Below are 19879 nucleotides of genomic sequence, written 5' to 3'. Positions count from 1 at the left end.
AGGAGGTCGGGGAGGCTGCGGGGACAAAGGACGACGGCGGCTCGGTCCTGCTGGCCGACGGTGCGAGGCTTGGTGCGGGACTGCTGCAGGAGGAGTCCGACGAGGCGTCCGTGCTCAGGCATGAGCAGAGGTGCATGGGAGGCTGCGAAGGCACGGGACTCTGGGCTTCGAGGGTGCTGTGCTCCGGCAAGGTGGTCGGCAGGGTCGGACGGAGTCGGGCACGGCAGGATTGAGGAGGCAGGGGAGCACTCTCTCATGCGGTGGATCGATGGGGGAAGTGGGTGGCTGGATGGATTTGGATCGGGGAGGATGAGGCTGTTGATTGGCTCGCTGTTGATCCCGAGGGGAAAACGAAGAGGAGACAAGGTGGAGGTTTTTGCGGCGGCGGGGAGAAAATGATTGATGGGACTGCCTAGTCTAGGGTTTGGACTGATTTATATAGCAAGAGGATTTTTGGTTAGCGCTATTCGGTCTGTCCGATCCTAATCGGCCGGTCGAGAATAAATTGGTTAGGGAGTCCAAATAAGAAAACAGAGATGTTTTCAGAATGTTTGAGGATGTTCCGGATCCACTGGTAATGACAGCCCGGCTCGGGTCCGGGGCAGTTTCGGACGCACACGCGAGGTTGCGAGGGGGGTCCATGGCTATGCAGATAGGTAAGGCGATCAAACAATAGGGAAACGAAACCCGATTGGTCTGAGAAAAGTCAATGGAGACAAGGGAGAACACGGCAACTATGAATGTATGCAAGCTTTGAAAACAAAGATGCAATGCGCATGATGCGATGATGAAATGCAACAAACAAATAAATAACAGAGCTAACACGCAAAACATGGAAGGCATCTGAAGCGTCGGTCTCGGGGCATTACAGCTAGGAAACTTAACCATCTTTGATCAACGAGCTAGTCAAGTAGAGGCATACTAGTGACACTCTGTTTGTCTATGTATTCACACATGTATTATGTTTCCAGTTAATACAATTCTACCATGAATAATAAACATTTATCATGATATAAGGAAATAAATAATAACTTTATTATTGCCTCTTGGGCATATTTCCTTCACATGATGCCCTCATGTCCGTATTTTATTTTTATCGACGCCTCTATCTCTAAACATGTGGACATATTTTTCGATTTCGGCTTTCGCTTGAGGACAAGCGAGGTCTAAGCTTGGGGGAGTGATACGTCCATTTTGCATCAAGCTTTTATATTTATATTTATTGCATTGTGGACTATTATTACACATTATGTCACAATACTTATGCCTATTCTCTCTTATTTTACAAGGTTTACACAAAGAGGGAGAATGTCGGCATCTGGGATTCTGGGCTGGAAAAGGAGCAAATATTAGAGACCTATTCTGCACAACTCCAAAACTACTGAAACTTCACGGAAGTTATTTCCAGAATATATAAAAAATAATGAGCGAAGAAAGTTCCAAAGGGGGGCCACACCCTGGCCATGAGGGTGGGGGGCACGCCCTACCCCCCTAGGCGCGCCCCCTACCTCGTGGGCCCCCTGGTGGCCCTCCGATGCCCATCCTCTGCTATATGAGGTCTTTCGTCCGAGAAAAAATCATAACGAAGCTTAAGGGACGAAACTCCGCCGCCACGAGGCGGAACCTTGGCGGAACCAATCTAGGGCTCCAGCGGAGCTGTTCTGCCGGGAAAACTTCCCTCCGGGAGGGGGAAATCATCACCATCGTCATCACCAACGATCCTCTCATCGGGAGGGGGTCAATCTCCATCAACATCTTCACCAGCACCATCTCATCTCAGACCCTAGTTCATCTCTTGTACCCAATCTTTGTATCCAAACCTCAGATTGGTACATGTGGGTTGCTACTAGTGTTGATTACTCCTTGTAGTTGATGCTAGTTGGTTTACTTAGCGGAAGATCATATGTTCAGGTCCATTATGCATATTAATACCCCTCTGATTATGAACATGAATAAGCTTTGTGAGTAGTTACGTTTGTTCCTGAGGACATGGGAGAAGTCTTGCTATTAGTAGTCATGTGAATTTGGTATTCGTTCGATATTTTGGTGAGATGTATGTTGTCATCCCTCTAGTGGTGTCATGTGGACGTCGACTACATGACACTTCACCATTGTTTGGGCCTAGAGGGAGGCATTGGGAAGTAATAAGTAGATGATAGGTTGCTAGAGTGACAGAAGCTCAAACCCTAGTTTATGCGTTGCTTCGTAAGGGGCTGATTTGGATCCATATGTTTCATGCTATGGTTAGGTTTACCTTAATACTTCTGTTGTAGTTGCGGATGCTTGCAATAGGGGTTAATCATAAGTGGGGTGCTTGTCCAAGTAAGGACAATACCCAAGCACCGGTCCACCCACATATCAAATTATCAAAGTACCAAACGCGAATCATATGAACGTGATGAAAACTAGCTTGACGATAATTCTCATGTGTCCTCGGGAGCGTTTTCCTTCATATAAGAGTTTGTTCAGGCTTGTCCCTTGCTGCAAAAAGGATTGGGCCATCTTGCTGCACCTTATTTACTTTTATTACTTGCTACTCGTTACCAATTACCTTATCACAAAACTATCTGTTACCGATAATTTCAGTGCTTGCAGAGAATACCTTGCTGAAAATAGCTTATCATTTCCTTCTGCTCCTTGTTGGGTTCGACACTCTTACTTATCGAAAGGACTACGATAGATCCCCTATACTTGTGGGTCATCACCTTGCAAGCAAAGTGACTAATGGGTTAGTTACGGGATGATGCATTACGGAACGAGTAAAGAGACTTGCCGGTAACGAGATTGAACTAGGTATTGAGATACCGACGATCGAATCTCGGGCAAGTAACATACCGATGACAAAGGGAACAACGTATATCGTTATGCGTTTTGACCGATAAAGATCTTCGTCGAATATGTGGGAGCCAATATGAACATCCAGGTTCCGCTATTGGTTATTGACCGGACACGGTCTCAGTCATGTCTACATAGTTCTCGAACCCGTAGGGTCCGCACGCTTAACGTTCGGTGACGATCGGTATTATGAGTTTATGTGTTTTGATGTACCGAAGGTAGTTCGGAGTCCCGAATATGATCACGGACATGACGAGGAGTCTCGAAATTGTTAAGACATAAAGATTGATATATTGAATGACTATATTCGGACACCGAATGAGTTCCGGAGGTCACCGGATAATTATCGAAGTGCCAGGGGGTTATCGAAACCCCCGGGGGATCTAATTGGCCAACATGGGCCTTGTGTGAGAGAGAGGAGGGGGCCTTAGGGCTTGCCGCCCGCCCCTTGGGAGTCCTAATTGGACAAGGAGGGGGGAGGCGCCCCCTCTTTCCCTCCCTTTCTCCCTATCCTTCCTCCCCCCTTCCTCCTCCTAGTTGGACTAGAAAAGGGGGAGTCCTACTCCTACTAGGAGGAGGACTCCTCCTCTCCTTGGCGCGCCACTAAGGGTTGGCTGGCCTCCCTCCTTGCTCCTTTATATACGGGGGCAGGGAGCACCCTATAACACACAAGTTGATAATTAATCCCTTAGCCATGTGCGGTGCCCCCTCCACCATAATCCACCTCGGTCATATCGTCGTAGTGCTTAGGCGAAGCCCTGCGCCGGTAGCTTCATCATCACCGTCATCATGGAGTCGTGCTGACGAATCTCTCCCTCGACACTCAGCTGGATCAAGAGTTCGTTGGACGTCACCGAGCCGAACGTGTGCAGATCACAGAGGTGTCGTACTTTCGGTACTAGGATCGGTCGGATCATGAAGACGTACGACTACATCAACCGCGTTGCCATAACGCTTCCGCTTACGGGCTATGAGGGTACGTGGACATCACTCTTCCCTTCTCGTTGATATGCATCACCATGATAGATCTTGCGTGTGCGTAGATTTTTTTTTTAAATTACTGCGTTCCCCAACAGCACATCCACACCTCCTCCTCTCTGAGCCCGTCATGTACCTTTCCAAGCCCGTCCTCCTATAGCGGTGATGCCAATGTCGTGGTGATCCGCCCCAGTAGGCGGTGGCGGAGGGAATTCATCCTCTAGTGGATCTTGCCGCCGCCGCCCACACTCTCTGGGCACCTCGGCGTCCACGGCGGCCGGCTCCTCCGATAAGGAGGAGATCGTCCTCTCCTCCAGTGACGACGAGGACCAGAAGTCGCAGCAGCATCCGCGCCTCCTCGCGGAGGCAGCTCTGACAGAAGAAGAATTCGTCAGATAGATGGAAATCATGACGGAGGTCTTACTCCGTCAGATGGGCCCAGTGCCACGGTCGTCGGCGCGGGTCAAGAAGGAACCACCGTCCCCGCAGTGCTACCACGACGGGTCAAGGAGGAGCCCGCCTCCCCCGCAGTCGCGGCCTCGACATCCAAATTGTTGGACGCTGCGTCAAGGGCGAGAGCGCGTCGTCACCGGCAAACAATCGGTACGCACGCATCAGCAGGCTCGCCTGCCGCCCCGCCGCAATTACCGCCAGCCATCAAGGAGGAGCTGCCGCCGGCGATAAGGAAGGCGCGAGCCGCATCCTTCATTGCCTCGGAGGCGGTGGTGTGCATGGTCCCTCGGGCTCCAGGGCTGTTGTCTTCGAGGAGGAGCGCACGGCGCGGTAGCATGCACAATACGACCGACGCAACACCGCTCGTCGCTCCTCGTTTGCAAGACCAACACGGCGCAGGAATGGGTCTGACCTGGACCTCGCCGCTACGTGAGCCCTCGATCGCTCCGCCACCAGCGAGGCGGACACGAGGCGCAAATTTGCGGTCAGCGTTCGAGATGCCCTAAGTTGACAAACTTTGACTAAACCGTGACAAAAGCAACAACAGTCATGGCTCATGGCCTCGTGGCGTAACAAGCTCCATGGCAGAACACATCTGATCTGAAAGGACGCAGGACCTGTGCTGAACCTCCTCACCTACCGTCCTCCACGACCTCACCATGGACAGATCACTGCAGAGCTCACCAGCCCAGGAGGTGGACCGAATGCCCCCCGCGCGCGCGGTGGCCGTGGTGGGCGCAGGCGCGGCGGGGCTGGTGGCCGCACGCGAGCTGCTCCGCGAAGGCCACGCCGTCACGGTCTTCGAGCGTTCGGACCGCGTGGGCGGTACCTGGGCCTACGACCCGCGAGCCGACGAAACGGATCCGCTGGGCGCCGCCGTCCATGGCAGCCTGTACGCGTCGCTGCGCACGAACCTCCCGCGCGAGCTCATGGGCTTCTCGGGCCACGAGAGCCTCGTGGGCAGGGTCTTCGCCGGGGACCCGCGCACGTTCCCGGGCCACCAGGAGGTGCTCGCCTTCCTGCGCGCGTTCGCCGAGGAGTCCGGGGTCGCCCGGCGCGTCAGGCTACGCGCCGAGGTGGTGCGCGCGGCGCCACCCCTCGGTCGGGGCGGGGAAAGCGGTGAGAGGTGGAGCGTGGCGTGGCGGGGCGAGGACGGCGAGGTGGCCGTGGAGGCCTTCGACGCCGTCGTCGTCTGCAACGGGCACTGCACCGTGCCCCTCGTGCCCAAGCTCCCAGGTGAGTTCGGTGCCATTCGTTTCACGCCTTCAAAGGTCTTCTCACTTCAGAATTCAGATCAGCAAAACCAAAACTCAGCTGGTGTCAGATAAGAGCAATGTTCATTTCCGCGATGCAGGAATCGGCAAGTGGCGAGGAAAGCAAATGCACAGCCACAATTACCGCATTCCCGAGCCATTTCGAGATCAGGTACTACTACTTCACACTTCGCAGTAGAAGAAAATGCAGGTTCTCTGAAGAAATGGCTCCGACTAACGTCTCGTCAGATCGTTGTTGTGGTAGGATTAGGAGCCAGCGGAATCGACATCGCGAGAGAGATCTCACAGGTGACCAAGGAGGTGCACATCGCGTCAAGACAGAACGAACACAGGCTGGGGAAGATCTCAATCGACCCCTACCTGAATGTCTGGATGCACGCAGAGGTTCAGAAGAACTCTGAATTTTCCTTCCCCCATCAAACCTCTTTCCTTTCCAGTGGATCAACACGCGCTGGTTAAATGTCCATCAGGTGGATTGCATCCAAGAAGATGGCCAAGTGCGCTTCGCTGAGGGTGCAGCGGTGGCAGCAGACGTGGTCCTCTACTGCACAGGGTACCGTTACCACTTCCCGTTCTTGGACCTGGACGAGCTCACCGTGGACGACGAGAACCGCGTCGGGCCTCTGTACAAGCACGTCTTCCCCCCGAAGTACGCGCCGAATCTCTCCTTCGTCGGACTGCCGGTCAAGGTACGACGGAAATCTCACACCATCACCGTGTTCAGACCTTCAGAGAGCACGGAGGGCGCTGATTGAGCCGATGACGCATGGTGCTTGTTTTGAGAGCAGACCATCCTCTTCCAGTCGTTCGAACTGGAGGCCAAGTGGGTGGCGCGCGTGCTGTCCGGGAGAGCGGCTCTGCCGAGCGAGGAGGGCATGCTGGACGCTGTGCGGGAGCACTACCGGCGGATGGAGGAGAGCGGGAGGCCCCGGCGCCACACGCACGCCCTCATGCCTGAATGGGTCAGTAGCGGCTTCTGAATTCTTGTGGTGTTTGCCTCGGACAGTTGTGAAAACATTATCTGCTAATAGAATGGGGAGAGCTCCTAAGGGGATCTTGTTAGGGACTGATGATGTCTGATGGGGTCGTGCTTGGTGTTGCCGGCGGCAGGTGGAGTACATGGACTGGCTGGCGGAGCAGGTCGGCGAGCGGCGGCTGGAGGCGCGGAGGCGGGACATATACGAGAGAGCCCTCCAGCGCGTCTGGTCTCTGGACGGGGGATACCGTGACAGCTGCGAAGATGAAGAAAAGGGCAGTGGCGACAGTAAAGTTTAGGATGTGTCTCTGCATGATTATCTTAACAACTGTACTAGTATTATTAAGCAAAGTGAAGTTTTTATTTTGAGAAAAAGCAAAGTGAAGTGGTGAATAAGTTGGGAGTATCCTTAATTCTAGGACCCTAGTACTGGGCGATCAATCGCTGGGGGAGCTCCCATCTGCCCATTCCTTTCCCGGGAGTAGAATGCGTGAGAACTATATATGTCTCGTATGATTTCGGGTGAACAGTAAAATATAATAAAATTAAAAAAAATCAAATAATCATGTATCTTTTTGCGACAAACATTGAGAAATTTTCTAACAGCTTTAAAATTCTCATCATGAAATCATATCTGTGGAACTCATGGCAAAGAAAAACCAGTGCTCCAAAACGCTTTTGAACATAGTATTTTCAGAACATCGATTTATTTTCTGCCACATCTTCGAGGAATGTGATTCCATAATAATTTTTTGCAAGCTCTTAGAACATATGTCAATGTTTGTAAAAAATAGTTTTTTTATTTGACTGTTCACCCCGAGCTCATTTGAGCTCAGGCCGAGAAACTCCGTGTCTGACAATAACTATCGTCTCGCTGAAGCTTTTCCCAAAAGGCTACAGTACTGGACGGCCCCTTCGTTTGCTCGCAGGATGCGCTCGCTACGTTCGGTGCGTTTGCTTTGGGTTTTTTTTTCCTTTTTCTGTCGGTTTTCTCCATTTCTTTAGGTTTCTCAGGTTTTCTATTTTTCCTTTGGTTCTGTTTTCTTTCACCTGTTTTCTTCGTTTTTACCGGGTTTACTAGTTTTTCTTCTTCCTTTTCCTTTTTTCTTCAGTTTTATTGTTTCTTTCCTCGGGGTTGTCCGTTTTCTTTGTTTCTTTTCTTTTATGCACTGGTTTTTATCCAGTTTTATGTTTTCTTTTTTCTTTGGCTTTCTTTTGTTCTTTCTTCGCCTTTTTTCTTTTTCCTTCGTTATACTTTGGTTATCTCTGGTTTTTTATTTTTCTTTACTTTCTTTATGGTTATTTGTCGCTTTTCATCATTTTCCCTTGTTATTCAACACATATCTATTTTTTCGCGGCGATGGAGGCAGCAGCGGTGTCCTCGGCGACCTTTTTGTCGGTCTCGAGCTTCTCGGCGGCGGCACGTTCGGCGTCGGTGGACATGGTGATGATGAGGGCGACGCAGACGTAGAGGAAGTAGACGAACAACGAGCAGTCGCGTAGTCGCTTCCCAAAAACCTATTCGCTCCTCTCCCGTACAGGAACCGGAGGGAAGGGGTTTCGGAGACCTGCTCTCCCGTCGACTCCGTTAGTGACTGGCAAAAATAAGCGCGTAGGTGTGAGCTTGGCTCGGCTCATTCCAGCAACCCGTGGCGCGGCGCGGCGCGCCGTGCCAAGGCAGGCGGCGGAGGAGGAGTGCGCGAGGTCCTCTTCTCTTCTCAAGCTCCAATAGCATGTAGAAGACAATCCCTTATAAAGAGGTCCAATTCTTTCTCCACTAGCGGGGTGGAATTAAACTTCCCACTACACCTAGTGCCAATAAACTCACATGGGCCCTTAAAGATTTTTCAGAAATTGCTATATGGGCCTAAAGCCCATCTCAAATTTCAGCAATACACTCACTTCAATGAACGCACGCACGCACGTGCATCCTATCTCTATGAGAACCTTTGAGAGCCAAGCTGGCACATCATGTTGAGATTGACGAAGTCGTCACAGACGCCTTCATAGTCGACGAGAACTTATAACATATGTTTTTGACGTCTACTTTTTCCATACACATTTTTACATTTTCATATACAATGAAAATATTTTTTATGTACACATTTAAAATTTTCCAAATACGTGATTAAAAATTTGGACACCTTATATTTTTTGTTATCTACTTTTTCCGTACACATTGAACATTTTTTGTATACACCTGGGCATTTTTCATGTACATGTTGAGCATTTTTGAAAAACATGATTAATATTTTCTAAAACATATATTTTATCATGTTTAATTTTTGATACACATTCTACATTTTTTATATACCAGGAACATTTTTATATACATTATTCATTTATTTTAAACTTATATTTTTTGATGTCTACGTTTTTCACACACATTTTATATTTTTAATATACATTATAAAAATATATACACATTTAGTATTTTTGAAATGCATGATTAACATTTAAAAAGATGAATTTTTTTATTTCTCTTTTTTTCATACACATTGTACTATTCAATTTTTTTATACACCGGAAACATTTTTGCTATACAAATTAACATTTTATAAATGCATGATTAGCATCTTTTAACTTTTACGTATAAAGTGATTTTTATAATAGATATATGCAAAATATCTCGAACACAAGAAAGTTTAAAAGATAAAATAGAAAACAAAGGAAAATGTGAAAAAAGGAAGAAAAATCGTTGAAAGCATGTGTCCATGCTGGGCGGGCCCTATCGGGTGACTGCCTTCAGCAAGACGTCCTATTTGTTTTGCTGGGTGTGTGCGAGAGCTACTACTCTTTGTAAAGGTCACTTCGATCTTCCCATGTTGCCACACGTGTTATACTGCATATTTGTCACATGAATATGAGAGTTTTTTCTTTTTTCATATATTCATTTATTCAAATCCTTTTATCTCCCAAGCCGTGTATCCTAATCTCGAACAGTTTTCACTTGGATTCCTCGTGTTGGGATTTTCAAAATTAGATCACATGTTGATAGATTTTGATGATTTTTTTCATGAAAAAACCCAGACGAAAAGCCCCGAACCGGAAGCACATTGTTTTCCTTTCCAAAAGGCATGACCGTGCCTCTCGCGAAAGCAAATCCGTGCATCCACGAGAAGTAAATCTAAGAAGCCGTACCTCTCGCGGAAGAAAATCCGTGCTCCCGTGAGCGGCACAGATTTGCCTTCCGTGAGAGGCAAGGCGATCCAAAAAAAAAAAATCCATGCATCTCGCAGAAGCAAATCTGTGTCTCTCACAGAAAGAAAAAAAAATCTGAGAGGCACGTTCATGTCCCTCACGAAAGGAAATCAGTTCCTTCACGAAAGGAAATCAGTTCCCTCACAAAAGCAAATCAGTTCCTTCACGGAAGGAAAAAAAATTCGAGAGGCACGTTCGTGTCCCTCACGAAAGCAAATTAGTTCCTTCACGAGAAGTAAATCCGTGCCTCCCGCAAAAAAAATGTGTTTTCTCCCTTTTTCGACAGGAACGTTCGTGCCTCTTGTGGAATTAAATTCGTGCTTTTCACGAGAAGTAAATATGTGTTTCTCATGGAAGAAAAAAATATGTTTTTCCTTTCTGAAAGGTATGTTCGTGTCTTGCTAGTGAAAGCAAATTGATGCCTCCATAAAAAGTAAATCTATGCCTCTTGTGAAAGGAAAAACATGATTTTTTTTCTTCCCGAGAGGTACAACCATGCCTGTCGCGGAAGCTAGTCCGTGCCTTCACAAGAAGAAAATCCATGCCTCTCACGGAAGAAACAAAAAGAAAACTCATTTTCACGCAATTATTTTTCTCCAAAAGCTATGAAAACCCAACAAAAACCAAGAAACCAAAAAAACACTAAAAATTCATCTAAAAACCAAAAATGCATACAGAAAAAAAGGAAATTTGAAGGGAGCGCCCCTTGGGAGGAGATAAAAGAGCAAAACAGGGAATCGAGCCCAGGTATCCTAGATAGTAGCTAGCCATGTAGGGCGCTACATACATGAGGTAAACGAGCCGATTTTAGTCTCTCGGTTTTCCTATTTCTGCTTCTTTTTACTAGCAATCATGCTCGTACGTTGCAACGGAGAAGAAAATGCATGCTCACTGTCATTTTAGGCGTGTCTCAAGTCATTGTTGTGCTTTTGTGCATGCAGTATATGCTAATCCTGTTTTATTAGCTCACTGTTTATTTCCCAAGACGACTGATGGAAAATATTTGAGGAAGTATATAAACTGATGGCAATCAATTTAACTGAGCAAGGTGGGACTATTGACAAAAAAGACACGTCATATACAGTCCTACGCTAGGTGAGCAGAATTTTGATTTCATTGGAAGCTGAGACGTTCCTGCTGGCCCATATAAGGCCCAGCCGGACGACTGATTTTTTTGTTTAGAAAAAAAAAACTTACGAGAGGGCATAGCACACAGGAGGAGCTCGATCACCTGCTCGATCCCTTGCGGGACAACGTAGGATTCTTTAGAAAAAAACTGAAACAACCTGAGGGGGCTTGATCACAACGTACGAGTGAAGGGCCAAGCGGAAGAACGCAGGCCCGACTGAGCTGATACGAACCTTTTCTAATAGCCGATGTGAAATTTGGCTCTATAAATTAGTACCACCTCATGTATTTCATGTAAAGTAGGATCAGATGCGGGATGAAATCAAGAATATCACCTTGCTTTAATAGTAGATATAGAATAGATATAGATATAGATATGCCTTCTTTATTTCATCTCTGTTTTCACTTGGTTTTTTCTTTTCTCTTTTTTCATTTTATTTCTTAGTTTTTTAATTCTTTGTTTTATTTTGTTTATTTTTCCTTTTCGAATTTATTTGTTTTTTTGGTTATTATTCTACATTTTTATATGCCAACATCATTTCTCTAATACACGCGTAACATTTTTATTTTAAAAAAATTTCAAATGCATTAACATTTTTCAAATACAAGACTAACATTTCCCTAATACATGGTCAACATTATCTTTATACATTTTTTATGCTTGATTGACAATTTTAAAATAAAATGATTAACATCTTAATACATTTTTAATACATAATCAATATTTTTCCTATACACATTTAACATTTTCCATACACTTGATTAACAATTTTATATACATGATCAATTTTTTCATCATTTTTTCTATACACATTTAACATTTTACCAAATGCTTAATTAACAGTTTTTCTGTACATAGTCAACATTTTTTCTATACACATTTAACATTTTACCAAATGCTTAATTAATTTTTTTAAACTTGTTCAACATTTTTCAAATGCTTGATTAACATTTATATGATTAAATTTTGTTCATCATTTTCTCAATACATGGTCAACATTTTGTTATACACATATAACATTTCACAAATGCTTGATTAACATTTTTCAAATACTTGTTAAACATTGTTTTTCAAAATGCTTGATTAACATTTTTATATACATGGTAAACAAATTCATTATTTTTTAATACATGATCAGCAATATTTCTATTTACACTCAACAATTTTCTGAATGTTTGGTTAACATTTTTATATATATGATTTAATTTTGTTCATCATTTTTTCAATACATGGTCAAAAAATTTCTATACACATATAACATTTCACAAATGCTTGATTAACATTTTTCAAATACTTGTTAAACATTGTTTTTCAAAATGCTTGATTAACATTTTTATATACATGGTAAACAAATTCATTATTTTTTAATACATGATCAGCAATATTTCTATTTACACTCAACAATTTTCTGAATGTTTGGTTAACATTTTTATATATATGATTTAATTTTGTTCATCATTTTTTCAATACATGGTCAAAAAATTTCTATACACATATAACATTTCACAAATGCTTGATTAACATTTTTCAAATACTTGTTAAACATTGTTTTTCAAAATGCTTGATTAACATTTTTATATACATGGTAAACAAATTCATTATTTTTTAATACATGATCAGCAATATTTCTATTTACACTCAACAATTTTCTGAATGTTTGGTTAACATTTTTATATATATGATTTAATTTTGTTCATCATTTTTTCAATACATGGTCAAAAAATTTCTATACACATATAACATTTCACAAATGCTTGATTAACATTTTTCAAATACTTGTTAAACATTGTTTTTCAAAATGCTTGATTAACATTTTTATATACATGGTAAAAAAATTCATTATTTTTTATTACATGGTCAACAATATTTCTATTTACACTCAACATTTTTCTGAATGTTTGATTAACATTTTTCAAATTCTTTTGTTCAATATTTTTTTCAAATGTTTTTTGTAGAGTGTTTTTTTATATTTCTCTACTAGGTACAATAACACTATTCTTAGGAGCTCCTTTAGCTCTTGCTCAGAGAGATATTGAAAGAAGCTTAGCCTATTCTACAATGTCTGAATTGGGCTATATTATGTTATATCTAGGTATAGATTCTTATCAAGCTGCTTTATTCCATTTGATCACTCATGCTTATTCAAAAGCTTTATTATTCTTGGGATCCGGATCCTTTATTCATTCAATGGAAGCTCTTGTTGGATATTCACCAGATAAAAGTCAAAATATGGTTCTTATGGGAGGTTTAAGCAAATGCATTCCAATCACAAGAACTACTTTTTTATGGGGTACACTTTCTCTTTGTGGTATTCCACCTCTTGCTTGTTTCTGGTCCGAAGATGAAATCCTTCGTAATAGTTGGTTAGAATATTTTAAAGTATAAACAAAAATAGAAAAATAAAGAAAAAACAAAAACAGACAGAAGAAAAAAAGAGCCTGTGGCTTGCCGTGCGCATTGGCCCGCCCATCTCGGTCGCCCCTTCAGCGAATCGAAAGGTGCACTCGTTGAAGGCGAGACATAGGGATGCCCGTGTGCGAGAGGGGGCGAATGATCCAGCTGACCCATTGTTGAGCATGTTGGAACAACATAGGCTAGGCCCAAAATAGCAGTTTTTTTAGAAAAGTGCCATTAACAAAGAATGAGAAAAAACTGATAATATTGGAGAGCGGCGATTTGGTGAGCCTGGGGATGATCAATACTGCATTTTAAAATAGAAAAAAGTTCAAAAATTCCAATTTTTTTGTGGTGCAAGATGCTCCTGTGTGTGAACACCGTGCAGAATTTTGTGAAGTTTGGACATTTGAGGAGTTAGTGACAAAAAAGAAAAATTTCGGATGTCTGAGAAACTTTTGAAAATCGCACTGTTCACGTCTGATTTTGTCTTTTTTGTCATAAGTTTGTCGAATGTCCGAACTTCACAAAATTTTACACGGAGTTCACGCACAGAAGCATCTTGCACCAAAAAAAATTGGATTTTTTGAACCTTTTCTAATTTAAATCGAGGTACTGTTCACCGGGCTCATCTGAGCCCGGGCTCCGTGTTGAATTATCGATAATGTTGTACTAAAGTTGCGATAATTATTTGGATCGAGTAGAAGAAAAAGAAAATCTGTACGAGGGATTGCGTTGGACATGCCCTAATTTATATCACAAAGTAAAAGTATGGGAAGTGTTTGGGTATGGCACGCCGGCCGAACGCTCGGCCGGTCGCGAGCGCCACGTAAGTGCCACGCGGCCACAAAGGCCCGCATGCATCCGTTCTTATGTCTCAGCCACTCGCATCTTATCCTTTCATCCCCTGTTCGCCTCTCCTTCATGTGCCTCTGCATCTTGCGCATATTCATCCCCTTCTCCCCTCTCTTCATGTGCCTGACTCCGGCCGGTTGTAGCGACCAGACCTTAAACAGTCTGATCTCTGTGCTCCGGTGTCATCCCTGGATCAGTAATGCTGACACCACACAGTACTCGGAGGATTTATAACAGAGTAGCAATCACACACTTATTACATCGAGGGTCTCCATAGAGAATTTATTACAATAAATAACAGCGGAAGGCTTGGAAGATAAGTGAGTCCATCAACTCCAACGATATCACTGAGTATAGAACCACGACCTAAAAACTCCTTAATTGTCGTCTGAAAAGTCTGCAACATTAACGTTGCAGCCCGAAACGGGTCAGCACATGGCATATGCTGGCAATGTAACACATAGAGAGTAATGAAATGAAATAGCTATACTATATGCATATTTGGCTGGTGGAAAGCTCTATGGTTACAGTTTTGCGTAAAGCCAATTTTTCCCTACTGCAAAGGAATAAATTTATTTAACTATCATGGTAGTTGTTAAACATTGAGAATGGTTGACAGCATCCTCAATCCCAATTAAAAAATATCATTAACAAAACGCAACAAAATTAATTTAGAGTAACATATTGAGATTCACATGATAATCCAAGTACTAGATACTCAAGATGTCCATAACCGGGGACACGGCTAACCATGATTAGTTTATTACACTCTGCAGAGGTTTGCGCACTTTTCCACACAAGACTCGATCGTCCCCATTTGGTTTCTCGCACTACACGGTGTTTGAGAAGACAGATGACCGAGACATAATCTTTCAGAAGCGCTAGCTGTTGGAAATATGCCCTAGAGGCAATAATAAAAGGATTATTATTATATTTCCTTGTTCATGATAATTGTCTTTTATTCATGCTATAATTGTGTTATCCGGAAATCGTAATACATGTGTGAATACATAGACACCAACATGTCCCTAGTAAGCCTCTAGTTGACTAGCTCGTTGATCAATAGATAGTCATGGTTTCCTGACTATGGACATTGGATGTCATTAATAACGAGATCACGTCATTAGGAGAATGATGTGATGGACAAGACCCAATCCTAAACATAGCACAAGATCGTATAGTTCATTTTCTAGAGTTTTTTCAATGTCAAGTATCTTTTCCTTAGACCATGAGATCGTGTAACTCCCGGACATCGTAGGAGTGCTTTGGGTGTACCAAACGTCACAACGTAACTGGGTGACTATAAAGGTATACTACGGGTATCTCCGAAAGTGTCTGTTGGGTTGACACGGATCAAGACTGGGATTTGTCACTCCGTATGACGGAGAGGTATCTCTGGGCCCACTCGGTAATGCATCATCATAATGAGCTCAAAGTGACCAAGTGTCTGGTCACGTGATCATGCATTACAGTACGAGTAAAGTGACTTGCCGGTAACGAGATTGAACGAGGTATTGGGATACCGACGATCGAATCTCGGGCAAGTAACGTACCGATTGACAAAGGGAATTGTATACGGGGTTCCTTGAATCCTCGACATCGTGGTTCATCCGATGAGATCATCAAGGAGCATGTGGGAGCCAACATGGGTATCCAGATCCCGCTGTTGGCTATTGACCGGAGAGCCATCTCGGTCATGTCTACATGTCTCCCGAACCCGTAGGGTCTACACACTTAAGGTTCGGTGACGCTAGGGTTGTAGAGATATGAATATGCAGTAACCCGAAAGTTGTTCGGAGTCCCGGATGAGATCCCGGACATCACGAGGAGTTTCGGAATGGTCCGGAGGTGAAGAATTATATATAGGAAGTGTAGTTTCGGCCATCGGGAGAGTTTCGGGGGTCACCGGTATTGTACCGGGACCACCGGAAGGGTCCCGGGGGTCCACCGGGTGGGGCCACCCATCTTGGAGGGCCCCATGGGCTAAAGTGGGGAGGGGAACCAGCCCATAGTGGGCTGGTGTGCCCCCCTTGGCCCACCCCCTGTGCCTAGGGTTGGAAACCCTAGGGTGGGGGGCGCCCCACTTGCCTTGGGGGCCACTCCACCCTTGGCCGCCGCCCCCCTAGGAGATCCCATCTCCTTGGGCCGGCGCCCCCCCTTGGGGAGCCTATATAAAGGGGGGGAGGGAGGGGCAGCCGCACCCTAGAGTCTTGGCGCCTCCCTCTCCCCTGCTACACCTCTCCCTCTCGCAGTAAAACGGCGAAGCCCTGCTGCGGTGACCCCTGCATCCACCACCACGCCGTCGTGCTGCTGGATCTTCATCAACCTCTCCTCCCCCCTTGCTGGATCAAGAAGGAGGAGACGTCATGATGACCATACGTGTGTTGAACACGGAGGTGCCGTCCGTTCGGCGCTAGGATCTCCGGTGATTTGGATCACGTCGAGTACGACTTCCTCATCCCCGTTCTTTGAACGCTTCCGCGCGTGATCTACAAAGGTATGTAGATGCAATCCGATCACTCATTGCCAGATGAACTCATAGATGGATCTTGGTGAAACCGTAGGAAATTTTTTGTTTTCTGCAACGTTCCCCAAGAGTGGCATCATGAGCTAGGTCTATGCGTAGTTCTCTTTGCACGAGTAGAACACAATTCGTTGTGGGCGTAGATGTTGTCAACTTTTTTGCCGCTACTAGTCTTATTTTGCTTCAGCAGTATTGTGGGATGAAGCGGCCCGGACCAACCTTACACGTACGCTTACGTGAGACCGGTTCCACCGACTGACATGCACTAGTTGCATAAGGTGGCTGGCGGGTGTCTGTCTCTCCCACTTTAGTTGGAGCGGATTAGATGAAAAGGGTCCTTATGAAGGGTAAATAGAAGTTGACAAATCACGTTGTGGCTTTCACGTAGGTAAGAAAACGTTCTTGCTAGAACCCTATTGCAGCCACGTAAAACTTGCAACAACAATTAGAGGACGTCTAACTTGTTTTTGCAGCAAGTGTTTTGTGATGTGATATGGCCAAAGTTGTGATGAATGATGAATGATATATATGTGATGTATGAGATGTTCATGCTATTGTAATAGGAATCACGACTTGCATGTCGATGAGTATGACAACCGGCAGGAGCCATAGGAGTTGTCTTTATTTTTTTGTATGACCTGCGTGTCATTGAGAAACGCCATGTAAATTACTTTACTTTATTGCTAAACGTGTTAGCCATAGTAGTAGAAGTAATAGTTGGCGAGCAACTTCATGGAGACACGATGATGGAGATCATGATGATGGAGATCATGGTGTCATGCCGGTGACAAGATGATCATGGAGCCCCAAGATGGAGATCAAAGGAGCTATGTGATATTGGCCATATCATGTCACTATTATTATTTGATTGCATGTGATGTTTATCATGTTTTTGCATCTTGTTTACTTAGAACGACGATTGTAAATAAGATGATCCCTCATAATAATTTCAAGAAAGTGTTCCCCCTAACTGTGCACCGTTGCGACAGTTCGTTGTTTCGAAGCACCACGTGATGATCGGGTGTGATAGATTCCAACGTTCACATACAACGGGTGTAAGACAGATTTACACATGCAAACACTTAGGTTGACTTGACGAGCCTAGCATGTACAGACATGGCCTCGGAACACAGAAGACCGAAAGGTCGAGCATGAGTCGTATAGAAGATACGATCAACATGAAGATGTTCACCGATGTTGGCTAATCCGTATCACGTGATGATCGGACACGGCCTAGTTAACTCGGATCATGTTATACTTAGATGACTGGAGGGATGTCTATCTGAGTGGGAGTTCATTGAATAATTTGATTTAGATGAACTTAATTATCATGAACTTAGTCTAAAATCTTTACAACATGTATTGTAGATCAAATGGCCAACGTTGTCCTCAACTTCAACGCGTTCCTAGAGAAAACCAAGCTGAAAGACGATGGCAGCAACTATACAGACTGGGTCCGGAACCTGAGGATCATCCTCATAGCTGCCAAGAAAGATTATGTCCTACAAGCACCGCTAGGTGAAGCACCTGTTCTCCCTGCAGAACAAGACGTTATGAACGCTTGGCAGACACGTACCGATGATTACTCCCTCGTTTAGTGCGGCATGCTTTACAGCTTAGAACCGGGGCTCCAAAAGCGTTTTGAGAGACACGGAGCATATGAGATGTTCGAAGAGCTGAAAATGGTTTTTCAAGATCATGCCCGGGTCGAGAGATATGAAGTCTCCGACAAGTTCTTCAGCTGTAAGATGGAGGAAAATAGTTCTGTCAGTGAGCACATACTCACTATGTCAGGGTTACATAACCGCTTGACTCAGCTGGGAGTTAATCTCCCGGATGACGCGGTCATTGACAGAATCCTTCAGTCGCTTCCACCGAGCTACAATAGCTTTGTGATGAACTTCAATATGCAGGGGATGGAAAAGACCATTCCTGAAGTATTTGCAATGCTGAAATCAGCAGAGGTAGAAGTCAAAAAGGAACATCAAGTGTTGATGGTGAATAAAACTACTAAGTTCAAAAAGGTCAAGGGTAAGAAGAACTTCAAGAAGGACGGCAAGGGAGTTGCCGCGCCCGGTAAGCAAGCTGCCGGGAAGAAGCCAAAGAATGGACCCAAGCCCGAGACTGAGTGCTTTTATTGCAAGAAAAGTGGTCACTGGAAGCGGAACTGCCCCAGATACTTAGCGTACAAGAAGGCCGGCAAAACGAAAGGTATATGTGATATACATGTAATTGATGTGTACCTTACCAGTACTCGTAGTAGCTCCTGGGTATTTGATACCGGTGCAGTTGCTCACATTTGTAACTCAAAACAGGAGCTGCGGAATAAGCGGAGACTGGCGAAGGACGAGGTGACGATGCGCGTCGGGAATGGTTCCAAGGTCGATGTGATCGCCGTCGGCACGCTACCTATACATTTGCCTACGGGATTAGTTTTGAACCTCAATAATTGTTATTTAGTACCAAGTTTGAGCATGAACATTGTATCAGGTCGTTTAATACGAGATGGCTACTCATTTAAATCCGAGAATAATGGTTGTTATATTTATATGAGAGATATGTTTTATGGTCATGCTCCGATGGTGAATGGTTTATTCTTAATGAATCTCGAGCGTAATGCTACACATATTCATAGTGTGAGTACCAAAAGATGTAAGGTTGATAATGATAGTCCCACATACTTGTGGCACTGCCGCCTTGGTCACATAGGTGTCAAACGCATGAAGAAACTCCATGCAGATGGACTTTTAGAGTCTCTTGATTACGAATCATTTGACACATGCGAACCATGCCTCATGGGTAAAATGACCAAGACTCCGTTCTCAGGAACAATGGAGCGAGCAACCAACTTATTGGAAATCATACATACTGATGTGTGCGGTCCAATGAGTGTTGAGGCTCGCGGTGGTTATCATATTGTTCTCACCCTCACTGATGACTTGAGTAGATATGGGTATGTCTACTTAATGAAACACAAGTCTGAGACCTTTGAAAGGTTCAAGGAATTTCAGAGTGAGGTTGAGAATCAATGTGACAGAAAAATCAAGTTCCTGCGATCAGATCGTGGAGGAGAATACTTGAGTCACGAATTTGGCACACACTTAAGAAAATGTGGAATAGTTTCACAACTCACGCCGCCTGGAACACCTCAGCGTAATGGTGTGTCCGAACGTCGTAATCGCACTCTATTAGATATGGTGCGATCTATGATGTCTCTTACCAATTTACCGCTATCATTTTGGGGCTATGCTTTAGAGACT

The 19879-nt window shown here is 44.6% G+C and overlaps 1 protein-coding gene across 1 annotated transcript; it reads left to right on the top strand.

Annotated features, from left to right (window-relative positions):
- Positions 1-4822: 4822 nt before the first annotated feature.
- LOC125534038 (flavin-containing monooxygenase FMO GS-OX-like 2) lies at positions 4823-6891 on the top strand. The gene is made up of 6 exons (XM_048697348.1): positions 4823-5502; positions 5621-5691; positions 5769-5924; positions 6011-6229; positions 6329-6502; positions 6651-6891. The coding sequence occupies exons 1-6, from the start codon at positions 4926-4928 to the stop codon at positions 6813-6815; spliced, it is 1362 nt and encodes a 453-aa protein (XP_048553305.1). The 5' UTR covers positions 4823-4925; the 3' UTR covers positions 6816-6891.
- Positions 6892-19879: the final 12988 nt, after the last annotated feature.

Source organism: Triticum urartu, chromosome 1, assembly GCF_003073215.2.
Source record: "Triticum urartu cultivar G1812 chromosome 1, Tu2.1, whole genome shotgun sequence".
Taxonomy (NCBI): Eukaryota; Viridiplantae; Streptophyta; class Magnoliopsida; order Poales; family Poaceae; genus Triticum; species Triticum urartu.
This window is presented reverse-complemented; position numbering and strand designations above follow the sequence as displayed.